This window comes from Talaromyces proteolyticus, assembly GCF_021365285.1.
Source record: "Talaromyces proteolyticus strain PMI_201 chromosome Unknown BGW36scaffold_6, whole genome shotgun sequence".
Classification (NCBI taxonomy): Eukaryota; Fungi; Ascomycota; class Eurotiomycetes; order Eurotiales; family Trichocomaceae; genus Talaromyces; species Talaromyces proteolyticus.
In genome coordinates, this window is record NW_025764282.1 from 653,343 (window position 1) to 675,950 (window position 22,608).

General features: G+C 49.8%; 13 protein-coding genes across 13 annotated transcripts; 5 read left to right on the forward strand and 8 right to left on the reverse strand.

The window, feature by feature from the left end:
* Positions 1-139: 139 nt before the first annotated feature.
* BGW36DRAFT_164629 (uncharacterized protein) lies at positions 140-1,624 on the reverse strand. The gene has a single exon (XM_046209599.1). It carries the CDS (start codon positions 1,158-1,160, stop codon positions 288-290), a length of 873 nt encoding a protein of 290 aa, XP_046071965.1. The 5' UTR covers positions 1,161-1,624; the 3' UTR covers positions 140-287.
* A 762-nt stretch (positions 1,625-2,386) lies between these two features.
* BGW36DRAFT_427231 (uncharacterized protein) lies at positions 2,387-3,547 on the reverse strand (the record flags this gene model as incomplete). The annotated part of the gene is made up of 2 exons (XM_046220384.1): positions 2,387-2,742; positions 2,800-3,547. The coding sequence occupies 2 exons, from the start codon at positions 3,545-3,547 to the stop codon at positions 2,387-2,389; spliced, it is 1,104 nt and encodes a 367-aa protein (XP_046071966.1).
* An 885-nt stretch (positions 3,548-4,432) lies between these two features.
* On the reverse strand, positions 4,433-5,290 carry BGW36DRAFT_427232 (uncharacterized protein; the record flags this gene model as incomplete). Its single annotated transcript, XM_046220385.1, has 3 exons — positions 4,433-4,687; positions 4,775-5,003; positions 5,061-5,290. 3 exons carry the CDS (start codon positions 5,288-5,290, stop codon positions 4,433-4,435), a joined length of 714 nt encoding a protein of 237 aa, XP_046071967.1.
* A 378-nt stretch (positions 5,291-5,668) lies between these two features.
* Positions 5,669-6,754, forward strand: BGW36DRAFT_378342 (uncharacterized protein). The gene has a single exon (XM_046216094.1). The coding sequence runs from the start codon at positions 6,018-6,020 to the stop codon at positions 6,690-6,692; it is 675 nt and encodes a 224-aa protein (XP_046071968.1). The 5' UTR covers positions 5,669-6,017; the 3' UTR covers positions 6,693-6,754.
* Position 6,755: 1 nt separating this feature from the next.
* Positions 6,756-8,206, reverse strand: BGW36DRAFT_461286 (uncharacterized protein). The gene is made up of 3 exons (XM_046222127.1): positions 8,133-8,206; positions 7,541-8,069; positions 6,756-7,469 (listed from the first exon to the last, which is right to left on the reverse strand). The coding sequence occupies exons 1-3, from the start codon at positions 8,164-8,166 to the stop codon at positions 6,821-6,823; spliced, it is 1,212 nt and encodes a 403-aa protein (XP_046071969.1). The 5' UTR covers positions 8,167-8,206; the 3' UTR covers positions 6,756-6,820.
* Positions 8,207-8,367: 161 nt separating this feature from the next.
* BGW36DRAFT_427235 (uncharacterized protein) lies at positions 8,368-8,945 on the forward strand (the record flags this gene model as incomplete). The annotated part of the gene is made up of 4 exons (XM_046220386.1): positions 8,368-8,466; positions 8,521-8,652; positions 8,702-8,783; positions 8,833-8,945. The coding sequence occupies 4 exons, from the start codon at positions 8,368-8,370 to the stop codon at positions 8,943-8,945; spliced, it is 426 nt and encodes a 141-aa protein (XP_046071970.1).
* Positions 8,946-9,252: 307 nt separating this feature from the next.
* On the reverse strand, positions 9,253-9,573 carry BGW36DRAFT_427236 (uncharacterized protein; the record flags this gene model as incomplete). Its single annotated transcript, XM_046220387.1, has 3 exons — positions 9,253-9,305; positions 9,366-9,450; positions 9,511-9,573. The coding sequence occupies 3 exons, from the start codon at positions 9,571-9,573 to the stop codon at positions 9,253-9,255; spliced, it is 201 nt and encodes a 66-aa protein (XP_046071971.1).
* Positions 9,574-9,972: 399 nt separating this feature from the next.
* BGW36DRAFT_378347 (uncharacterized protein) lies at positions 9,973-11,581 on the forward strand. The gene is made up of 3 exons (XM_046216095.1): positions 9,973-10,639; positions 10,691-10,932; positions 10,986-11,581. Exons 1-3 carry the CDS (start codon positions 10,450-10,452, stop codon positions 11,322-11,324), a joined length of 771 nt encoding a protein of 256 aa, XP_046071972.1. The 5' UTR covers positions 9,973-10,449; the 3' UTR covers positions 11,325-11,581.
* A 198-nt stretch (positions 11,582-11,779) lies between these two features.
* BGW36DRAFT_378349 (uncharacterized protein) lies at positions 11,780-13,312 on the forward strand. Its single transcript, XM_046216096.1, has 2 exons — positions 11,780-11,929; positions 11,994-13,312. Exons 1-2 carry the CDS (start codon positions 11,892-11,894, stop codon positions 13,114-13,116), a joined length of 1,161 nt encoding a protein of 386 aa, XP_046071973.1. The 5' UTR covers positions 11,780-11,891; the 3' UTR covers positions 13,117-13,312.
* A 126-nt stretch (positions 13,313-13,438) lies between these two features.
* Positions 13,439-15,484, forward strand: BGW36DRAFT_378352 (putative longevity-assurance protein). The gene is made up of 5 exons (XM_046216097.1): positions 13,439-13,616; positions 13,680-13,900; positions 13,950-14,260; positions 14,312-14,599; positions 14,646-15,484. Exons 2-5 carry the CDS (start codon positions 13,762-13,764, stop codon positions 15,258-15,260), a joined length of 1,353 nt encoding a protein of 450 aa, XP_046071974.1. The 5' UTR covers positions 13,439-13,616; positions 13,680-13,761; the 3' UTR covers positions 15,261-15,484.
* Positions 15,485-15,512: 28 nt separating this feature from the next.
* BGW36DRAFT_449889 (uncharacterized protein) lies at positions 15,513-16,381 on the reverse strand (the record flags this gene model as incomplete). Its single annotated transcript, XM_046221791.1, has 2 exons — positions 15,671-16,381; positions 15,513-15,595 (listed from the first exon to the last, which is right to left on the reverse strand). The coding sequence occupies exons 1-2, from the start codon at positions 16,155-16,157 to the stop codon at positions 15,513-15,515; spliced, it is 570 nt and encodes a 189-aa protein (XP_046071975.1). The 5' UTR covers positions 16,158-16,381.
* A 514-nt stretch (positions 16,382-16,895) lies between these two features.
* BGW36DRAFT_378354 (uncharacterized protein) lies at positions 16,896-18,387 on the reverse strand. The gene is made up of 2 exons (XM_046216098.1): positions 17,902-18,387; positions 16,896-17,833 (listed from the first exon to the last, which is right to left on the reverse strand). Exons 1-2 carry the CDS (start codon positions 18,119-18,121, stop codon positions 17,265-17,267), a joined length of 789 nt encoding a protein of 262 aa, XP_046071976.1. The 5' UTR covers positions 18,122-18,387; the 3' UTR covers positions 16,896-17,264.
* Positions 18,388-20,344: 1,957 nt separating this feature from the next.
* Positions 20,345-22,259, reverse strand: BGW36DRAFT_427242 (uncharacterized protein; the record flags this gene model as incomplete). Its single annotated transcript, XM_046220388.1, has 4 exons — positions 20,345-21,197; positions 21,247-21,371; positions 21,418-21,704; positions 21,758-22,259. 4 exons carry the CDS (start codon positions 22,257-22,259, stop codon positions 20,345-20,347), a joined length of 1,767 nt encoding a protein of 588 aa, XP_046071977.1.
* Between the last annotated feature and the right edge of the window lie 349 nt (positions 22,260-22,608).

A 22,608-nucleotide genomic window follows, 5' to 3' on the forward strand; every position in this document is an offset into this window, starting at 1 on the left:
AAGCCCTAGTGCTAATTGACCTATTTTTACTGCTATCACAGCCACCAACCCTAAATGTACATGTACGATACTCCGAGTACCCTTGGATTCTTAGAAGCGCGCTTAACATGTACTTTGCTTCCGATTGTCTATTTTAATCATTAAGTAAATATCCTGCCACACGGGGTTGGCACAGCATTGCTTGCGTGCGCATGGGAATAATTTTAGACTTGTTAGTAAGAATACCACGCGTAATACCAATACGACACCACACTAGCATGAAGTAGCATGTGGAATTGTGGACACGGTCAATTGGATTTGGGAAGCCAGATCCGAAGAATTTGGCCCCCAGACGTGCCGTTGCCGCCCGTCGAAACATACAGAGAAGCAGCATCATTCGCGAGCACAACCGACGTCGGCTGCAGGAAGAGGTCCCCCTCGCCAATTGTCGTCACGACGCCCCAAGGCGTGATCTTGACGACCGACGACGGGTGCACCGCGATGTACGCATTTCCATCACCGTCGAAGCAAAAGTCGTCTGGAGCACCGTCAATGTAGGCCACTATCTCCACGGCGCCGGCCTTATTCCCGTCTTGATCAACGAGCACGCGGCCGAAGGTGGCTAGATCAGAGTTTGTGAAATACAGATACGACCCGTACATCTTCAAGCCGTTGACGCCAATGGGCGGCACGTAGCCAGCGCCTGGGCCCAGCGCCGGATCTGCGAATGCCACATCGACGGCGCTCTTGAGCGTGTCGATGCGCAGGATTCGACCCCCAATCGAGTCGGCACTGAGCACTGTGAACGGGTTGTTGGGCAGCGCCACCAGGCCATTCATGGTCAGCGTGCCTGGCACGGGGATGGTCTTGACGATCGAGTCGGTGGCCAGCGACACGACGAAGAGACTCATGCTGTTGTTCGCAAAGGCGTAGTCGGTGTGCAGCCCGCCTCCAACGGCGTACAGCTCGTGGCCGGGGATACGCGCCGACCCGGTTACGGCAGTGATGTTGCTGCTGAAAGTCGTGACTTGCTGCGCCTGCCGCGAGTTTGCGTTGGGGTTTAGCGTGTACAGCAGGCCAGGCGATACGATCGTGCTGAGGAGAAGGGTGCCATTGGGGAGGACGCGCAAGTTCTCGATGAAGTAGCTGGCAAAGCTGAAGATTTGCTTAGCCACGAGCATATTCAAATGCTGCTGCTGGCACCCTACTCTGGTACACTTTAATGTTATATCGGCTTGACTCGCCTTGCTGTCGATCAAGGCGTAACCCAGCACGAGACAGGAAGATGGCTTCGCTAGGAATAAGTACAATAAGTACCATTATCTCCGGGGAATGACTACTATTTAGCATCTGATATTTGAGTCTTTCGGACTTTCAGTCTCTTAGTGAAGTTACCCAATACGAGGGACAACGCCGTCTAGAAGTTTACCAAGGTACAACAGTGGAAGAGCTCGTGCACTGCAGTGGAGCGTCAGTTTACCAATGTCTTATTCCGTCTTTAACAGATCCCGACAGAACTACATCAATTGATACCGATGGCCATTGGTATTTAGCTAGAGTCGGGTGGATAAACATTCTCATGTGTGTACATGCTACATAGGTAAATATACATTCAATGCTGCATACGTATTGATCCGAGTACAAAGCACTTCTATGCTTCTATTAACCATCAAAAATTAAGTCTGCGTATAATAATATATTATAATATATATGTTACACAACACCCCCAATCACATACCTTGCAGCACCACATGGCCTTTGCCTCGTGCCAATATGCTTATACGAACTACGTATGTTGCGGCGCGCCATCCCAATGCTAATTAATCCTTCAGACTTACACACGACGCGGCCAATCCCGACCACCACAAATCCCCGAAGCTCGACTGCTAGTCTTAATTTTAGTAGTATACTAAGTGCAATTAACACCCCACGTCCGCTCTTCCACTCCCAAGTTCCACGCAATTTGACCGACTCCAAGATCCACTGTAAAATACAGAAAATACGGTGCTAGCGCCGGAGGTGTATACGGGTGAAACAAGTCTGTATACTATCAGGGCCGGTTTGCACTTTCTGCTCATCGTCTAGTGCGTATCAGGCTTACTACCAACGCCACACTGACACCCTGTCACGATGGTTGCGATGGCGATACACATAAACGGCGATCGCGGGTTATCGGGACTTCGCATATGCCGGCTTCAGCAGTGTACATTATACATTTATTGTATTGTGTGCAGTAGGGTGGGTAGAATATGTACAGTAGATGTGGCTGGTAGAATACATGCTGTAAAGATGAAAATGCAAGCCCACAAGAAGGCTGAGCACGTAAGATATCATAAATCATACTCAGGTATAGAAAACGCTCAAATGGAAAAACAAGTGAGCACGGTCAGGTCTGTAGAAACTCCTCTCAAACGAAGCTGCTCTGTGCAGTACGGGAGATTTCCACATTGCGACTCACACTGATCGCTCCCATCGGGATCGGAGCGGGGTCCAGATAATTTTCATCACTGGATCGTTTCTGTCCGAGCGCCGCCGTGCTCGAATACAGCTGGCTCTTTGCGTTCCTGGAGTCGACGTCGCTGTAGCCAGAGCGAGATTGACTCGACGAGTCGGAGCGGGTTGAGAAGAAGCTCCTGAAGAGGGACCCGAAGGTGGTGTGTTTCAGGGAGCGGTTGACAAGTTGGCCGATTAGAGGCGAGCAGAGGGCGAGGATGGCCAGGGGGGCTTCGAGCATGGAGAGAATGAGGAGCGGAACGGTTCGCCCTGGGGATGTTAGTTGGGTTTGGTGATTGTTGGTTGGCATTGTGGGGGTGTACTTACAGGTTGGGTCGGCGTCAGGTTCGGTGCTCATCACGGTGGGATTGCGGACGATAATGATGAAGCGCGCAAAGGATAAGAACGCTGAGCTGTAGCCGAGAATGAAGACAAATACGACGGAGATTTTCCGACGAAGCGTCATTTGCATGCGGAGGATAGATGGTAGGGGAAGGAGGAGAATCGCCAGATCGAAGAATGCGTTAATAAAGGCCGAGGCATAGAACCATGGCATACGGTTGAAGCAGACACCTGGTTCGAAGAGATTGAGGGTCTTGGAGACGGGTGTGCAGTTGAACCATGGAATGATCGCTGTGCAGATAAACCAGGCAGTGACGCAGGCGCCGAAGCCCCAGAGGATAGAAACAAAGGTGCGCGAGACCTGGAAAATTCGGGCGTAGAGCAGGAGGGTTGTGATCTTGATCAGCCAGATGCACACGGCGTAGAGCAGGATAGAAGCATGGCTTATGTTGTTGTTGGGTACTGCGGCCGAAAAGGGGACTGTGAGGAAATGCTTGCCCAGTCCATAGTTGGTCCAGGCGATGTTGAGGGAGAGAAAGCCGTGCGATACAATCAAGGTTGCGAGGATAGTCCAGTCATCCCACCAAAACATCAACGCACCGGGGCGGGCCTGTGAGCGGGCGATGAAGCGCAGCACGACGGCGATAGTCGAGATGGCGATTCCCACTACAGCGACGGCGATGATTTCGGGGGCGCGGTCACCCTGGATTTGAGCCGGTTCTTCGATGGCCATGTCCAAGCCAGTGGCTGGCACAAGCCGGAGCTTGTAGATAAACAATATGTAAGATTCACAGAAATCCAGGAGCAAGGAAGAGCTGGATTTGATCGGGCAACCTTTGTCATCTGTCTTGTGAATGTGTTGGCGGATGACTGGCGTGCTGGCGCATCCTCAAGGCTTCGACAGCACACAAGACGACGGAATAACGGTTGGTGGGAAGGATGGCCTTGTCAAAACGTATTTGACCAGCCTGGATGTCCATGCAAAAATTAAGATAACGGGAGGATTGTCATCTTCAATCCCGAGTCAGCGTCCTGCCCCAAAAACCCCGCCCTAGACGGCACTGAAGAATCGTGTAAGGGATGTATGGAATCAATTGGCGGCCTGTGATTGGATGCGTCTGCTATCGAGAGCAACGTGTTGTCGTTTTGGCCCCAATTGTGCTCGACCGCTGCTAGTGGCGTATGCGTATCGTATTCTTTCAGGCTTCATCACTCGGCACGCGTAGCCCCTCGTGAGATCAGACTCGGACTAGACCAGACCAGACCCGGCTCAGCCTCGAATCATGGCTCTGGGTTACATCCTTGAAGCCGACTAGTAAATAGTAAAGTAGGGCAATTATAGACGGCGTTTCTAGTCGTTTAATTCCGTCAGGTTAAGGCGGTACGTAGTAACTTTTAAGTACGCAATGTTCTCTTGCGTACAGCGCCGTGCCCCAGGCGCTTTAAGCTTAATAGGGAGCAGATCATCGCGCCTCGCGAGTCAGTACTCAGCGTGGACAGCGAGTCAATTGCGCAACATATGAAACGGTGCCAGGTAATAATAATAGAAACTGAAAGTTTATATGGCGCAAATTAAGTAATAGGGCAAACCTTACAGCGCCGCGCTGAAGATCACTAGTTAAGCTTTCTGCTCAGCCAGCGCCTTCTGCCCAATGCGGACCATGTCATCGTTGCTCAAGGTGTCCTTCTCAAAGCCATGGACGACCTGGCTCAGCAGAGCCGCGGCGATGTCCGTCAGCTCGATGTGAGGCAGGCCTGGGATCTCCCTTTTCGGCCTGCTGGGCGAGTCGATGAGCCCGGGCTTGACGACGCAGGCCTGCACTGCGCCATTGGACTGCTCGCCGTATCCGAGGATGAGAGTCTCAGCCTCACCCTTTGGCTGTTAGCACGTACCGCTTTAAATGTATATCTAGGAGTTTGGGCGTATATGTAGGTGTGGTGTAGGTGTAGGTGTACATACCCGGACCAGGCCGTACTTGATCATGCCGTGGGTTTTCAGCTGCTCTGGCACCTCGTCGATGCTGCGGGGTGCAAAGTGGCCGCTCATGTAGAGGAAGCGCAACGGTGCACCCTGCTTGGTGTGGAGGGAGTCCAGAGTGCGGATGGCGACAGTGGCGTAGTCGCGGGATATCTTAACCGTCTCCTCAAAGGGGAGGGTCTGGAGGTTCATCGGCGTCACGGCGATGGTCCTATCCCATCAGTTCTATTATAGGAGATACATGTTTAATAGTGGAAAAAAGATATACCAGATACAGGCATCGGCATCCTCTAGCTCTTTCTTCACGCTGTCGGAGTAGTTCTCGAAGTCGTCTACCACGACAGACCTGAGCTTTGCAGCAAAGGCCCCGGATTCTGCCGGTGCCTGGACTTCGCGGCGGCCCAGGGCGACAATGGAGGTGATGGCTGGGTTTGGAAGACCCTGGCGAATGAGCTCGGTGCTCACGTAACCGGTCGAGCCACCAATGACAAGTTTCATGATGAATAGTCGAGTGCAGAATCAGTTACAAGTTGGTCGAGGAGTAAACTAGTGAGAGAACGCAAACAAAGAACGCGAACAAAGAACCCCGCCATGGCCAGAGCTTTATAGCTCGACCTGTCTAGGTAAGGAACTAGCCCCGGCGAGTATAGGAGGGATGGGTATGCACCATTAGTAAGAGGGGATCTGCACTATGCATTTTAGTGCATACGGCGTTAAGTACGACCTAGCAGAGATTTAGAAAGCAATATATAGGATATGAAGTACCAAGATAATAAGATATGAACAATACAAAATATAAAATGAAGTCGGTGTAGCCATATATCCACAAGCTCACACGGCAAACAGGACAAACAGGACAAACAAACAAGCAAACACCACCGGTCACATGGGCTGCCCAACTAGGCCTTTCGAGGAGTTTTGATTTGCTAATAGGCGCGCTGTCACTGGCCCGTTACCCCGGATTCCTCCATTGCAGCAATGCTCCCAGGTTGCCCTATGCCCTATTAAATACTCTAATATTACTATCCTCCAATATGAGCCTGTTAGCGACAGCATTGCGGGCCCATTCTAGACTGAGCAGGGCAGGGGCGCAGGCTGAGTCGGCCTCACGTGCCCCATTGCCCAAAGAATACTCCTGTCTCCTCTCTTGTGTCTGTCTATATTGCCGCATACCACTGCCTTCAATGCTGCCATCGCCCGTTGACAAGTGAGAAAGTTATACACGATGGACATCATCAACAACAAACTCGCCATGCTGGCCAACAGCACCTCCGCCCTCCGTAACCCATCCTCCCGCATATGCACCAACTGCAAAAAGCGCGAACCTCCCAACGCCGACCCAGACCAAAAACTCAAACGCTGCGCCCGCTGCCGAAATCGGCTGTACTGCTCTCGAGCCTGCCAGCGTGTTGACTGGAAAAGCGGACACCAGCGAGCCTGCCGACCGCTATCCATATCACTATCCAAACCTATACAAACAGTCGAGAAGAAGAGTTGCTTGGCAGGCCTAGCCGAGGACGACGCCATGGACCAGCTCATCGACGCCTATCGGCTACGTGTTGAGGACGAGAAGACGTACCGCGGGACTCTGCGGGGACGCTATGCAGAGGGCGAGGATGGCGCTGTGGTGCGGGATTTTCAGCGGTTTCTGGATTTAGCAGAGGCACGGAGAGAGCTGGATAGGAATGGAGAGGAGAGGGTGTTGCCGGACTGGTGGGATGTGCAGAAACGAGAAGAGTGTGAGTCGAGGGCGATGCAGAGTCAGGCGTGGTCGACGTTGTGGAGGGCGGTAAGCAAGAATGATATTCTCGAGCATTATCGGGATAGTGCGATGCCGATGAAGCTGCGTATGCTAGCGGAGGCAGTGTATGGATATAATGTCATGGATCAGTCACGATGATTACTCACATTTACATTTACATCTACGTTACTATTCTATTTACCCACGCAACATTTGTATGATCAACAGGCTCAGCTTTTAATGCAGTATGATACGTACATGAACAGAAGAAATCGTTATTATGATACCTAGGCTTTGGCCTTTTTGGCTTTTGCAGCCTTGTTGGTCTTGTTGGCCTTTTTGGCTGACTTGGTTGTCTTCTCAGTTGTCTCCTCCGCTTTTGTCTCAGTCTTAGCTTCGATTTCTTTCGTTTCTCTCTCCTTGGCTTCTTTTGGCGTGTTTTCGATAGTCTTCTGCTCAGACTCAACTGTTGTGGATGCCAGCGCTTTCTGGACGGGTACTTGATCGACACTCGTCAATGTCGGCAACTCGATCTCATATCCCAGCGCCTTCATCTTCTCGGCCTTGGCCAGCCGACGCTTTTCCTCCTGCTGAATATTCTTGGTCCATTTCTCCCGAGACTTGCCGCGCTCCAGATGCTGCTTGTCGATTTTATTCCACGGCACCGGCTTGAATCGACGATTGGCGCCTTTCCATAGCTCTGCATGCTGCTGTTCTTGCGGAACGTATTTGCACTTGAGAATGTGTCCGTACATCAGATAATTGTTCATTGTCTCCGCCACGATCTTGGCAACGGTCGCGGAGGCAAACTCGATAAAGGCGTAATGCTTGGAGCGGCCAGTGACGCGGTTGCGGGACAGACGCAGACGAGTGATGTCGCCGAATTGCGAAAAGTAGGCTCGCATTTGATGTTCGTAGAAACCGTGCGGAATGCGTCTATACATAAACACATATTTCGTTAGCAAATATCCTTTCTGTATTCTAGTTATATAACTTCCATAACTTACCCAACGTAAACCGTGCCCGGTTCTTCAGGCTCCTCGTTGTTCTTGAGTTTCTTCTGGATCTTTCTTTTGGTCTTCTTGGAGTCTGGGATTCGTGGGACGGGTTGTCCGTCTTCTAACCCTTCATCCCCAGACGCGTCCTCGTCGCCGCTGCTTTCGAAGCCCTTGATGAGTTCTGCAGTCTGATCATCGATCTCATCTCCGTCGCTAGACCCCTCAACCTCAACATCAACATCAACAGTGTCGACCTTGCTCTTGGTTTTCTTGCTAGCACCCTTTTCCGACTCCTGCTTTTTTGCTACCTCTACAGTCTTCTCCTCACCTTCATCGTCATCGCTTAAAAAGTCACTAGCACGTTTGCGCGGCTTGGCCTTGCGTGTTGAGTCTCCATTACTAGACAATTCCACCCCATTGCTCTCAGATACAGTAGACTTTTCCTTCAAAATCGATTTGCTCGGGGCTAGATCTGCGGATTTCTCGCTTGCCGAGACCTTTTTCGACTTTTTGGCTGGAGGGTCGGTAGGCGCGGTAGCTAAGTAGGTTAGCCTCCAATCTCTTTTTTTTTTCTCAAAAGAAAAAAGAGAGAGATACTCACCCTTGCGCTTTTTCTCCTTCTTTTCTGGTGCCATTGCACAATTAATCAATTAATATGCGTGGTTGAGCTTGAGCTGGAAGGGAGGAGGAAGATTAGCGGGAACTTTTGATTTTTTTTCTTTATCGGAAGCTCCACGCTACGCCAAGCCGGCTCTAGTAACAACTTACTGATAATAGTCCGTACATAGTTAACTACTGCACTCCCTCACTTAATATTTAGTGCCAACACCAAATCCATGGGCAAGAAGAAGAAACCCAGCGCCCTGTCGCACGAGGAGATTTGGGACGACTCCGCGTTGGTGCGCTCGTGGGACGATGCGGTGGAAGAGTACCAGGTACCCTCCACGTGATGTATACTGACTACGATTTACTGATGTATTTGTTGACAGACATATCATAGCATCCACGCCCGCGGCGAGAATGTCGAAGAGGCACTGGAGCGCGCGGAAAATGAGGGGTTAAGTGAAGTTGCTGAAGGCGAGACGATGGATACTGCTGGTCAGGATGGGGGTGGTACGGAGGTTAGATGCGAACGATCCAAGTTTGTGTGTAGAGCTGACATGTTGATAGCGCGCTGCGTCTGAACAGTCTCAAGCTGGGGTATTGAACAAGGGAGTCCCGCCGAACATGCCTGATAGCGTGTTAGGGCAAGGTAGGCGGTTCTCTTCATATCGATGCGGGATCAATACTGACGATACTAGTCCAGGACCCGGCGCTGAAGAACCTCATGATGGCGTGGTACTATGCTGGTTATTACACTGGGCTGCACGAGGGCCGGCAGCAGGCATCTCAGTCTGCTCATACCAACAAATAGATGCATGGCAGTGTTGTTGTGAGTGTTATTGAGCGTCGTTTATCCTTCAATCTTATCAAGGCAATATCTCATTAAAACGGGGTAAAGGCGGCATGGAAGTCTACGAGGAAACGGTGTATTCTGAATAACGCCAACGCTAAAACATATCTCCCCCATCAACCAATGCGGACAACCGTAAACCAGAACGAGCACGCATGATCAAGTATCCAAACAATACACTCGTGCTCAGACTATTATACCAACACCATGTCATGGCCATACGATCGAGAAAGGCGCATATGGGGTGGTCTACTCGGTAGATAGGAAATCACTTCTTTTTCGCTCCGCCCCCGGTGGCTTCGGTAGACTTTTTCTCCAGCGCTGTTGAAAACATGTCAGCATCATCCATGTTCCCCGCCCCTCTGAGTAAGAAAGAGATACCTTTGCGCTGCTTCTCCTGCATAATGGCGGCGACCTTTTCCTTCTCGCGCGCAAACTCGGAGCCGCTCATGGTGTTTTTGTTTTTCTGTGGACGTTAGCAGGAGTACTACGTAGAGGGGAGATAGGAGATAAAGGGGAGAAGTACCGCTTTGCCAGCCTTTTCCAGGGCCTTTTTGCGATCGTTTTCTCTCTGGTTGCCGCGAGTCATTGTGCCTTTTATCCTCTTCTCTTTTCTTGTTATTTTCTGGTTAATAGGGGCTCGTAGTCAGTCCTGGCAAGTTCCTGGCAAAGTGCAGCGGAGAAAATAAAAGCGCACGGCGGAGCGTGCGGTTAAATGCGACTCTCGGCGGATGGTCAGCCAATCAACTGCCAGTATACCTACATATGTATCTTGTATTGTTCGACAAGTGAATATTGGGAAATTAAATACTAAATACTAAATATATTGTAGGAATATTCATGAAGCCAGAATGAAAATGCAGCAATAAGCAGCCCAAATAATCATTCGCGCTCAGCAGTACTCCGTAGTAAATAGTGGTAGGCGCTTAAGACTCCATTAATAGCGTATGATACGTTTCAGGTGAACAATTTCGAGCATTCTCCGCCACTCCATTCCCAGCCGCCACAACGCCCTGAGGCTCTCTCTAGTTTCTCATGCATTCTATTCTATTGTTAAATAGATACTCGGCCAATCACACCGCGCAGCGCGGCCTATTCAGGCCAACACCATCCACGCCCAGATCGACAATGTGCATTATCAGTGCAATGAATGGCCGCCATTGTTTGTTGCACGCTAGCCGTGTTTCATGAGCCTCGCTTTATGGCAACTGCATCAGGCGTCAAAGACCAGACTCAATAGAGTCTACACTATTGTCAATATGTCAAGCCGTTTACTACAAATCTATTGTCTTGTCGCAGAACGCCGCCTTTAACTTCTCGACCTACTCCGCTGCTCTCTCTTCATCTTCCTGATATCTACCTACCTTCTCTTCTCCGCGTCTGCTGGCTGGATCGTAAATTTCAATTATATCTTAAATTAATTTTACAACTTCAACTTCGAATTATCTTACCTCGACAAATTGCTATGGCTGGCCTTTTCAAGAAATCCCTGGCTGGTCCAGGCTTTGTCATCCTCAATATCATCCGCGGAATCAACATCATCGCCTTCCTCGACATAATCGCCGCAAGCGTGGCCATGCTGATCAAGATCTCCATCAACAACAACTTTTTCTTCTTCGAAGCCGTGAACCATGTGGTCACCGCTGTTTTAAGCAGTAAGCCCTTCTAATATATGAAGTAGTTCCAGTCGGTGCTAACATCAGTAGTCTTCCTAATCCTCTCAGAGCTGCCCATCCTGGACGACTTTTTCACCCGTCGCTGTCCGCAGCTGTCCAATACAGCAGGATTCGCACCGCTGGCCCTGGTCATGGTCGTACTCGGCGTTTCTGTCGTTGGGAACCTGAACAACAACGACTATAGCGAGAAAGAGCTGGGCATGTCGTTCTGGCAGGTCGTTGCTTCTGCTGGAATCCTGTCAATGACCATGGGAATCGTCAATTTCATTGCCGTACGCCCCATCTTCTATCTCTCTTTTCCTGTCTAATATTAATGGATGTATAGAGTTTTATCTTCGCCGATTCCAGCGACGGTGAAAATCCCATCACAGCCCGCCAAGTCCGCGCCAATGGTCGCCTCGCCCAAAAATCAAACAGCCAAAACCCTCATCAACGCAGCTTCAAACTCCCTCTGAACCGCGCTGACACCCTCCCGACTTACGGCGCCAGCACGCGGTCCATGTCAATGCGCAACAACAACTCCAACGGACTCAGACTCCCCATCAAGATCTCGAGCCCTGTGCGAGAGCAGGGTGATAACATCTCCAAAAGTGGTAGTGAAACACACCCCACGCCGCCGGATCTTGCTCACCATCCTGCCCTAAACCCGTCTGAATTTGTCTAACCGCAAACATAATAAACAATGATAATACCCCTACACTCGCTAGAAAAGTCGGCGTTAGACCAGGTTGGACTCGTTTCTTTGGTTTATATTGTATTGGCGTCATTCGAAGTAAACACTCGCTCGTAATTGTACATAATCTTGCAGTCTTTCATCTTTCGATTAGCAGGCTCGGCGTCGGTCTCTGTTTCTTTCGGCCTCTTGGTTATTCTTGTTTCAAATATAAAGAAGTAACTGCCAATATAAATATTTCAAATATGCATTAAACCCTAGACTTTTCGGCTAGTATATTCTATAAAAGAATTTCTGCATATAATATTCACCTGCTGCAAGTTGAGAATGAGTGAGTGCAGTATATTTATAGAATGTTTATACTGCCGGAGCGTGTATATGGCCGCCCGTAGCACTAGCTTATCAGACCGTAGAGCTAGCTGGCAACAAAACTGGCCATGTCAACATCCACGTCAGAACAGGAACGAACCAGGCTCGACTTGTCTGTGTTTCCCTGACTATTGATACCGATATACATTAATATATATATTAGTATATCTAAAATGTTGCAGATATAAAATGTCCCAAACCGTGCTTTCACTATTCTCGTGGGGAACGTAAGTACAACAACACCACCAATCTGGATTGTCAGCATGGAAGAATATAGACTGATGTTTCTAGTGCCAAGTCCCTCCTGTTATTCTTTGGACCAGCTCTCCTCCCCCGCGCTATCAACTACTATCGCTCCCTCCGAGTCCAGCTCGCACACCGTCCTCCTCCCCGACCACTGCCATCGCAAGCAAACCATGCCCTGAACGTGCTCTTTGGCGCGATCGTGCTGTTCCTCACTCTCAGCGTGCCCATCAATCCACACGCTCCAGCTCCCAACATCTTCGCACAGACCGGCTCGCGCATCACCACTCCCACCGATGTCATTTTCGCGCGTCTGGCTCGCTATCGGCCCGACCACACACTGACCGAGTACGACAAACTCCTCCGCTCGAAACTAACATCTACCGCCGCACGAAAGGTCTATCTACGATTCGGCCCTGAGGCACTTGTGTCGTGCCAATACTGCGACTTGGAAGACACCACCTCCTATCTACTACACTACCTACCATTCAACTCCGCAGTGCCACATCTCCTACACCTTTTTATTATTGGCCTGGTCACATCTGCCTCCTTCGCCGGCGCCGACGCCGCACGATGGCGCACCTGGTTGACCTTCGCTGCAATCCTAATCGCCATCGCGGATTTCTCCATCATGGCCGCCTTTGACCCGCTGGCGGCAGCTTCTGCGGCCGTCCGCGCCGGCCAGATCCCGCCGTCAAGTCTCTTCCACAGCATGAACCTGCTGCGACCACTGACTCTGGCGCTCTTCGATGTAGTCTCCGCCGCGCTAATCTACATCTCTGCTACGCACCGGTTCTTCTACCGCCCGCCGTCGCAGGCAGACCAGATCGAGCAGCTGGTGACAGGCGCGGTGGCGGCGTTGAACAACGTCACATCGAAACTACACGGAGTCAGCGTGGCACGCAATGCGGTGGTGCGCGACAAGACGCTCAAGGCGCGCGACGACTGGTATTGGCGCACGGCCGTGGCGATGGAAGGGCCCGGCAGTTCTGGTGCTGGTGCTGGCAGTATCTGGGAAGATGAGGAGGTGGTGCGAGCCATGTCTCGCGCGATGAATGAGCGTCGAGGTGCTGGTCGGGGGCTGGACATGGCTCAGCTTGGCGTCAATGCTGGCGAGTATGTCGACGGCATCACGAAGGGGCTGGAGGATGCGAGCGATCAGGCTACATAGCAGAATGGAAGGCCTAGCGATCAAACCTAAGCATCTGATAATACCCCTCGTAGAAGAGCACCGCAAGTAAGGCTAGCAGTAGCGGGGTAGTCTCGCTGTCTCAACATGTAGTAAGAGTACTGGTAGAAAAAGCAAAAATAAGACGAATCACGCCCGGCCTGATAGGCCCAGCGCGCGGGACTCGTGGAGCCAGCGGGGGCTGCGATTTGACGAGGCCGAGCAGTGTGAGACAGCAGGGCGTCTCGGCGTGCAGAGAGCAGGCGGTGAGCGCGAGCAGGCAGTACGGCGATCGGCGCTGGTTGCGAGTGGCTTCCGAGCCCACTGTCTCGCTCTCTCTTCAGGGCTTGCTACCAGCTCTTGACTCAGTACTCGCTCTGCTTCACGACTGACTCGCAGGTGGCAGGCACATCACCATCTCTCTCGCTGCCCAGTCTCAACTCGCTCGCTGTTGTGGACTGTGACTATATTTAAACTGTTGATTGTGTTGCGTCTACTGTCGGGTATGGCCTTGCATTGCATGTGGCGGTCCAACCGCTAATGACCACACTAACTGACCACCCCAGACCCAATTCAATTAATTCAATTAATTCAACTTCCATCACCCTCGAGCCGGATCTCAGACTGCCGCGCAGTCGTTCGCTCGCTATGGCGAAAACCACACATCGGCCACAGTCGCCCTCAGAGTCCATTGACCACCTCAATGCCTGCGTCTCGAGTGCTGGCGCCCCGAGGCTGCTGCAGAATGAAGCTACCTTTCGAGAATGGGTGGTGCAGAACCAGATCGGTACGTTATACATTATATTTATACATTGTCGTTCGTAGCTAAGTTACAGGCATCTCGTTGACCATCCTGTCGACCCTCCTCGCCGCCCACAATCTCTACCCTTCCGTGCAGTCCTTCACCACCCCGTTTTTCCAAATGTCCTACTACCAGCCCGACACGGGCCTGTATTCCCAAGGCTGGGACGACGTGTACTTTGTCGCCAGCGCCATCCTCGCCTTCACCGCGGTGCGCGCCATCTTCATTGACTGGATCTTCCGTCCGTTCGCCAAGTCCACGGGGCTGAAGAAGAAGACCTCGATACGCTTCGCCGAACAAGCGTGGCTGATTGTGTATGACGTTAGCTACTGGAGCTACGGCGTGGTAGGTTAAAACAACCCCTAAAGAAGTGACCGTGACGACTGATGTGCCAAGTATCTGTGGAGCAACTCAAGCTACTGGGGCGACTTCAGGGCCGTCTGGGCCGAGTGGCCGAAGCCTAGTGCATCGGCTGGAATGAAATGGTACCTCTTGACCCAGCTCGCCTTCTGGATCCAGCAGATTTTCGTCGTCAATATTGAAGAGCGCCGCAAGGATTTCCTGCAGATGCTAAGCCACCACGTGGCCACGAGCATGCTGCTCGGCTCGGCCTATATCTACCGGTTCTACAATGTGGCCAACGTGGTGTTGTCGTTGATGGACATTGTTGATTGGATGCTTCCGGTGAGTTCTTTCTCTTTTTTATATAGAGTGTATGCTGACTGGTTAGCTGGCAAAAATCCTCAAATACTACGGCTACGAAATCTTGTGCAATGTCGTCTTCGTCCTGCTGATTTTGACCTGGTTCGTCAGTCGCCATGTCATTTATCCAGCCCTCTGCTGGTCGATCTTCAAGAACATTCCTGTTGCCCTGCCATATGGATGCTACTCCGGGAAGACTGCCGTGATGTACACGGCCAATGCCTATCCTAACCGATTCGCTTATCTATTCGGCCCGTATCTTAACGAAGAGGGGCCGATCTGCATGAACCAGACTGTAAAGTGGATTTTCCTTTCTTTCCTTCTCTTCCTGCAGGGCCTGTCCATGCTGTGGTTCACCTTGATTGTGAAGATCGCCATCAATGCCGTACGGTCCGGCAACGCGGAAGACTCGCGCAGCGACGGCGAAGACGAGGAGGGAGAAGAAGAGGACGAAGAGACCGAGAACCAATCCAATGAGACGGCGCGCGCCGCTCTGGCAGATAGAAACTCCAACGCAGAGAGCTCGTGGCGTAGAGCAAACGGCTCGGTGCGAACCCGTCGTGGACATGGCAGAGTGCTCGGTGATAGTGACCGGAAAGCTCTCCTCGGTAGAATCGGCTGCGACAAGCCGACGCATGATTGATTGCGAGGTGGTTGAGGAGAATGCACATATCTTGACAATTGACTTGTACTGCTGTACTCACTTGTTTTGCTGAGCTGTTTATGGTTATATTCTGTTGGCGGTGTGATGTTGAATACCCTTGTTGTTAGTTATATATCTGCTATAGATTATGAATGATGGACGATTTCAATCTTCATCTTATTGACTGATATTGAACACATATCTACAACCTATCTACTCCCAACCTCAATGTCTGGTACACAATTGACGTGGCTATGAAGAGCAGTATGTCGAAGTATCATAACCCGTATACGTATGGTCGGTATTACACTGACCATTATCATACAACGGGGTAGCTACACCAACTCATTAGCCCCAATGTTCCACAACAAAAAAAAAAAAAAAAAAAAGTGAGGAGAAAGACAACTCACCATCAACCTCCAAGTCACTCGCCGGATACCGAATAATACTCTGCGCATCCGGAGTCAAGTTATCCTCACAATTGATCTGATCTTGCCCGCCATCCTGTGTACTGCTACCAATCCAGGTATCAACATGGTACGTGCCGCTACTCCAGTCGGTCTCGCACTGCGCACACTCGTCCTCATAGCGCAGGTACTTTTTGAGGTATGGCGCGTAGATTACCTCGCACACGTCGAACTCGCCAGATGCGGTCGCGAAGGTTACTGGGTCGGAGAATGTGCCGCTCCCTCCGGCCGCGCTGCGGCCGCATTGCGTGTAGGCAATTCCAGCGCCAGGGGGGGAGTTGTCGGGGTAGCCGTAGAAGGTTGAGGTGACTTGTTGGATGACGGAGCAGGATTGGTTGCGGGCGAAAATTTGGGAGGGGGAGGGCTGAGGCATGGCGTTGGAGGTGAGGAGGGTTAGGGCCGCAGCGGCCAGGATGGAGAGGGAGGGCATTGTATCGAAATTTGGATGTAGTATTTGGGTTGATGTGACAGGTGTGTTCGTTTTGATGTTGGAAGTCGTGGCTGGTGACTGTGCCCCTTTATATAGTTGCTGAGCTTGTTTAAACTAATCCCCGATTTGACTGTTTTGCGAACGCCATCTAGTATGTACTTATGATTACTCCGGGTTGTATACCAGTTGCCGGAACAGGTAGGGGCCAAAATTGGAAACCAGGCTAACTGTTAAACTCGGACGTTACCAGGAGTACTTTGAGGAATGATCAGGTAAGTCAGTAAGCCAGTGTGTAGGAGTAGATGATAGAATAGTTGCTAGTTGCTATATTCTACCATATGTCTAGTATGATATGGACTATATCAGAATAAGGCGAGCCTTCAAATGTCATCTATAATAATATTAAGTATTAATGCACGTGTAGCTAGCTCATCTTCCTTCTTCTATCGATTCTTCTACAGTCAGCAGCTAGGGGCTGTCTGATGCTTGTTCAAGCCACAAAAAAGCCATGATATGTTAATATGTCGATCACCCATATCCATATAATGCCAGCCTTTTTATTCTACCGATACCCCGTAATAATGAATAATACGGGGCGATGATTGACAGGTATCACTTTCCTCATTAGGAATATGGGTCCCGCGTTTCAGGATAGAGTTGGCTAGACCTAACCTAAGTATTAGCTACAGAATAAATACGTATTAATGGATTATGAGTATGAAGTATATGTAGGGGCCATTCTAGAGTATCGATTAATCGATGTATTCATCCTTGGCACTGTAGGGACAGATCGTTGTGTCTTGAGGGCAGAACGGGAGGACATTCCAAATCGAGTTAGGGTTCAGTCCTCTCTCCGCCAGCAGCGAATGATCACTGCAGCTGATTTGAGGTAGGGGCCAAATGTCAATAAATGGAGAACTACCTGGATGTAAATTCCCCACGATCTACAGCTGCATTCTAGAAGATAGAACTATCCCAACGAAGCGAACCATACCGAAAATATTGAATGCCTTTGATCCTAAAGTCCAAAATAGGGTAACATCACATCGTGACATATTCAGTACAAAACTACAAATACCAACGTAGAATGCGATAGCATATCAAGTCTTATTGCCCGGCCTCATGCCCCGGCAGCTCTGCAAAATACTTTGGCTTCTGCACCACCTCGTCATTGCCCCCTATACTCGATAGCTCGTACTTAGTCGACGCCCCCATCGACGACATTTCGATTCTATCGGACTCTGGCGGTAATTCGTGCACTTTCTTGAATGGACTGACCGCGACAGCTCCGCCGCCGCTGCTGTCGTTCTTGGTATCGTCCGTTTTGAAATCAGCTGTCTCGCAGTACTGACTCGCATTCGCCCGCCGCGGTCGCTGTCGAAGCCATAGGAACCAGCCCGCCAGTGCGATCAAGCCCAGCCCGACTACACCGCCCACAACACCACCAACTATAGCGCCGACATTAGTTGAGCTTCCTCCGCTGCTGCTATTCGTCGACGATGTAGCCGGTGCTGTAGCCGTCGATGACGCCCCGACAGTCGACGATACCGGTGCCTGGCAATTATCGATACTGAAATAAACCCAAGACGAGTTATAGCATGTCGCGATTTGCGCTAGTTGCAGAGTTGTCGACGAGCATGGGGAGCTGACGTCGCTATCGTTTCCGTAGATTGTGACTATCTCATTATATTATCAGGGGAGATTTTTTACGCGGATATTTATAAAGAGGTATGTGTTAACGTACCGCCGCACCCGCTATCTTCCTGCGCAACCTGGAAACTGCCAAAGGCGCCGTTGGATCGGAATGGAGTGCAGGTGCCATTTGGGTAGCCGTTTGGTCCGTTAAAGGCCTTGTAGCTATCCTTGCAGCTGTCGTCGCTGAAGGTGGAGATGACGGTGGCGAGGGCATTGGAGGCGAAAAGGGTGAGTAGGAGGATTGAAATAGACATTAAGGAGCGATGCATTGTGGTGAGATTAGACAGCTCAGCTAGAGTTCAGAAGGAGATCTGAGGAAACCCTCCGTTCATGAACATGTCATTATGTGAAGGAATTGATTCTTCAGGTCTTTGAGACCTTCGGGAAATGAGTGCAATGGCAGATAAGGCTGAAGAGGAAGCCAGAAGAACCGCGAGCCAGAAGAAAGAGATCTGAAAAGCTAATTCACCGGCTAGTTCAAGTTCAGGCATTAATCAATTCAATCGCGTATCAGTTGAGTCCAGCTGCAGCCTCCAGCCATTGGGGGACTCGGATTAGTCTGCATCGTGTAGCTATTTAGTAGGTGTATTGACTATTGACTTTGAACTGCGCATGATCTATGCAGCAAGACCTGATTGGCCGTTTCGGACAGCCTGCTCGCATGAACCGCAATAAAGGGAGTAAACAGGAGGCCAGAGCCGTGGACACGGGCAGCCACAGTGGGGACAAAGAGCCGAATGTGGAAATTGGAGGGTCTGTGATGGCGGGATTGGCGGGAAGTGGGCTATAAGCCAGCCAACCATAAGGGGATATTATGGCCATGGGTGGGGTATATCGTTGCCAAACTATAACGCCGCCAATGAGAAGCCGCCAGACTGATATCTGGATTCGAAGTGGATAAGCTAGCTGACTAAAAAACGGCCTTGTTTTACTTAAAACATGTCAAAGTTTCGACGATCTACGAGGGGCGGATATTGGAATACGAGTTTGACGTACATTCTTGCCCCTCTTACTCATCGTGCCTTTTCATCGTATACTTAAGTATTATATGGATTTCCCAGTATTATTGACTAGGAAGTGGATAGACTTTTCATTCAATACCAGCCCTATCCTATACGTAGTATATCTTGCTAGTCAAGCTATATGGATTGATGTCAATGATCTGGTTCTGTAGTTGTCCGGTTCAGAATATTCTACAGTTGCGCTAATATTGATCTCACTGGAATTGATTGAAACATGTATCTGAGTTTTGGAAAATCATTCATAAGTGATCTCTAAAAAGTCTCTAATAACCGGTGTTGAGGTCAATGCGGGTATTTGCTTTTTCCTATACAGCCTAAAGTACGCAAAATACTGTATATAATATAGGCAATATAATCGCATGCAATTAAAACGGGACCAACAGGAGAACTAATCTATTAAGATATTCGCCGTGTGTCCAGGAACCTTGATTTAGAGGAATCGGTTTGAACCCAATATAAGAACCAGTAAAAAGGAACTAAGCGCAAAGGTAAATGAGTTGAATTGTTTATTGGCATTGATAGCTGTACTCCCACCTAATGCCTTGCCCGCAGCATTCGCAACAACACGGCCACCAGATGCTTCTGTGGTACGGCCTGGTATCGCCATTTGAGCTCTGTTCCAAGTAACGGAGCCCTCTGCGAACCGTCGAGGGACATCGGTGTGCTTGCTGACGACTGACCCTGCCTCGATTGAAGATGATGGAGAGAGAGGAGGTTGTTGTGTTTGAGGTGGGATGCGAGGACGCAAGCAGCTGTGCCGCCTCCGATGCTCATGTAGTCATATAGATCTGATGGCATTGTTTCTTTTTGTTATTAGAAGCTTATTATTCAATGCCAAAATTGGATGTTATTTAACAGTTACAGCCATTTTTATCAAAGAAAAGAGTTGATAGCCAAAGTGTTGCTTTTGTAGATGATTTTATATTCATATTGGCTTTAATTAATAATTAATGCTTATGAGTAGAGTATATAGTGCGGGCAACTGATTATATGAATAACAATGGAACAGAGTAGTAGGCTGTGTAAGTGTGTATGCTTTCTTTTGTTCTTTGGGCTGTAGAAGTCGGTGATTATGTTTGTTGACATTGAAAGCAGAGTCAATCTTTACCATTTTTATCAGAAAACCTTGTCAAAAGTCTCTAATTAGATTACAAATGACAAGCCTGTGATTGTTAAAGAGCGGTGGAGGCCGGATGTTGTGCCGAGCCTTACTTGGATTTGATATATTTACGGTGATATTTGTGCATATCTGCTGACATGCTATTGCAAATTTCATCGTCTATGGTAACTCATGTGTCCCGCTATCAATGTCTGCCTTTTCAGCATGGATAGCGAAGCAATGAAGATAATAATCATAATAATATTCATGAAAATCGTGATATGGTGATAACGTCAAGTGTTACCCGCTAAGTCCGTCAATCGCAGCAATCCAGAAAGATCTCATAGCTTAGATATAGGCATAATTCATGATTACTCTAAGTCCTTGCCTTTGGAGTTCGAAACATCGAACGACGAACCATCGTACAGATTACCCAAGATCTCCCGACGCATCTCATCCTCATCCCAAAGAGGAGTCCGCATCTGCCCAAGCTTTTTTTGTCGTGCCACCAACTCGTATTCGCCCACCATGTCAGACCCGAGCCCGCATTCTTGCTGTGTCGTTATAAAGTTGAGCATAACCAGGCGCAGCTGGTCCCACAGCGTGCCTTGCTGAGTCCATTCTAGCCGTTTGACTACGCGTAGCATCCGTGATACAAGCCAGCTCCGTTCTCCCGCATCCCCAGCGTCGCCTCGCGCATAGCCGCCGTTGTCTAGAATTAACCACATGAGGGAGGACACGCTGGGTTCTGCGCTAAACTGCTGCATTCCGGAGTGTATCCAGGCCAGATATAAATCGAAATTCTGTTGCTTCCTATAGCATTCATACAACGCTATGTTCAAATAAAGTAAACATGCCATACGAGTATATTCATCGATGAAACGAACATCGCGGATTCCGCGGTCGTAATCGGGTAATGCAGTCAATGTACAATAAAGCCGAGACGATCTATCGAAGGGAATCATCCGACGAGACTCGGTAGTTGAAGGGGCCTGGCAAGGCGCTTCGAGAAGAGCCTTCTGTGCAGCATGGAGGCAGCGAAAGAACGCAAGAAAATCTTCGCATGACTTCAAGTAATCAGAACACCCCCGTTCTTTTAAGTTTGCTCTCGGCTGCTGATCTGACAACCAGAACCGAAATCGCTCAGGGGGAACGTCGGGAACACTCCCGGTCCATGGAAGGCTGGCACCAACTATAGCTTTGGCTGCGCAACTAAAGTCCACCCTGATAGCTGTCAATATGCTGTTATCATTACTCAGTAAAGGTTCCTTACCAGTATACGACTTGCTCCAGAAAAGGCTTTTGGGCTTTCAGCACCCGCATACCTCCTCTTCGGCGAATCATCAGAGTCAAGCCTTTAATATGCATTCTTTCAATTGAGGGATCCTTGGACCATTTCTGACATCCATTAGCATATACAGTATGGTTGGTGTCTAACACATACTTCTATAACGGCCATTGTAGCCACTGCATAAATAAAGTTGTCTATTTGGTCATCAGTTGTATCGCGGATATTTCTATTGATTAACTGTAATGCCTGCGTCTTATGTGCTAGACTCTGCAGTGACTCCGACTGACCCTCAACGCTTGCGAGGTGTTTGGAGGCAATGGCAAGCATGGCTTGAAAAGGAATGCGGTCTTTCAATGCAAACTGTTGGAAAATTTCCATCATCGGATTTTTCTGAGGTTTATTTGATAACTTGTACATCATGGCGGGATACGTCACGACGTCTATTAGAATTAGTCTTGAATGCATAATTCAAGCATAGAGTTTAAAAGCTTACAGTGGTTGATAAGTCTATGGTCATTATCGCTGATTGGAATGGGATAGCTATTGAACGGATCCCTTATTCCCCCGGCACCAGGAGACAGCAATATATTCGAGGGTCCAGGACTGGAACTAGACAAATTGTGATGCCGTCTCGTGCGAATTGGAACAATCGCGTTATCCGGCCTCTGATGAGCCTCATTTTCTGGCTCCTCTTGCGTCATGGACTCCCAGGATGAATCACCAGCTTGGTGATGCCGGCCCGGGATAGGAGCACGCGAGGAGGCCAGCCGAGCAATGCCATCTAGTCGCCGTTGACGCATATACTGGCGCATTGCATGGCGCCGAACTTGCCGCCGCGAGCCTTCATCAGTCACCAGTACGAACTCGAAGCTTTGCGATGACGACGAGGACGTGGATTGGGCAGGGGATTGCCCGGCTGCTACTAGATTTTCCTCCTCATGCTCCAACGATCCCTTGGTCGAGGAGCCATCGGCGGCGGGGGAACCCGTTCCCATGATCCCATCGCCGGATGACGGCGATAGTTAAATTCTAATGCGAGTAAGCCATAGTCTGGTCACGATCCGGGAGGTAGTGGGGTGGGGGTTTAGGCAAGCACCTAGGCTTGTGACTGGCCGCTGGATATGCTTGCTGTGTGGAATCGATCGTATTAACTAACATATTATCCGTATTGTACTACGTATTGGCAACCAACACGCAAAGTGACGATCCAAGCGCCGTCAAGCGCGAAAGATGGGGAATCGAGGGCGAACCGTTGACGGTGAAGTTGATCGGTCGATGGAAGCTAAAGGCTAAAGGGAGCCACGGGCCGAGGACCAAGTCCAATGTGCAGTGGGTGCCCGATTA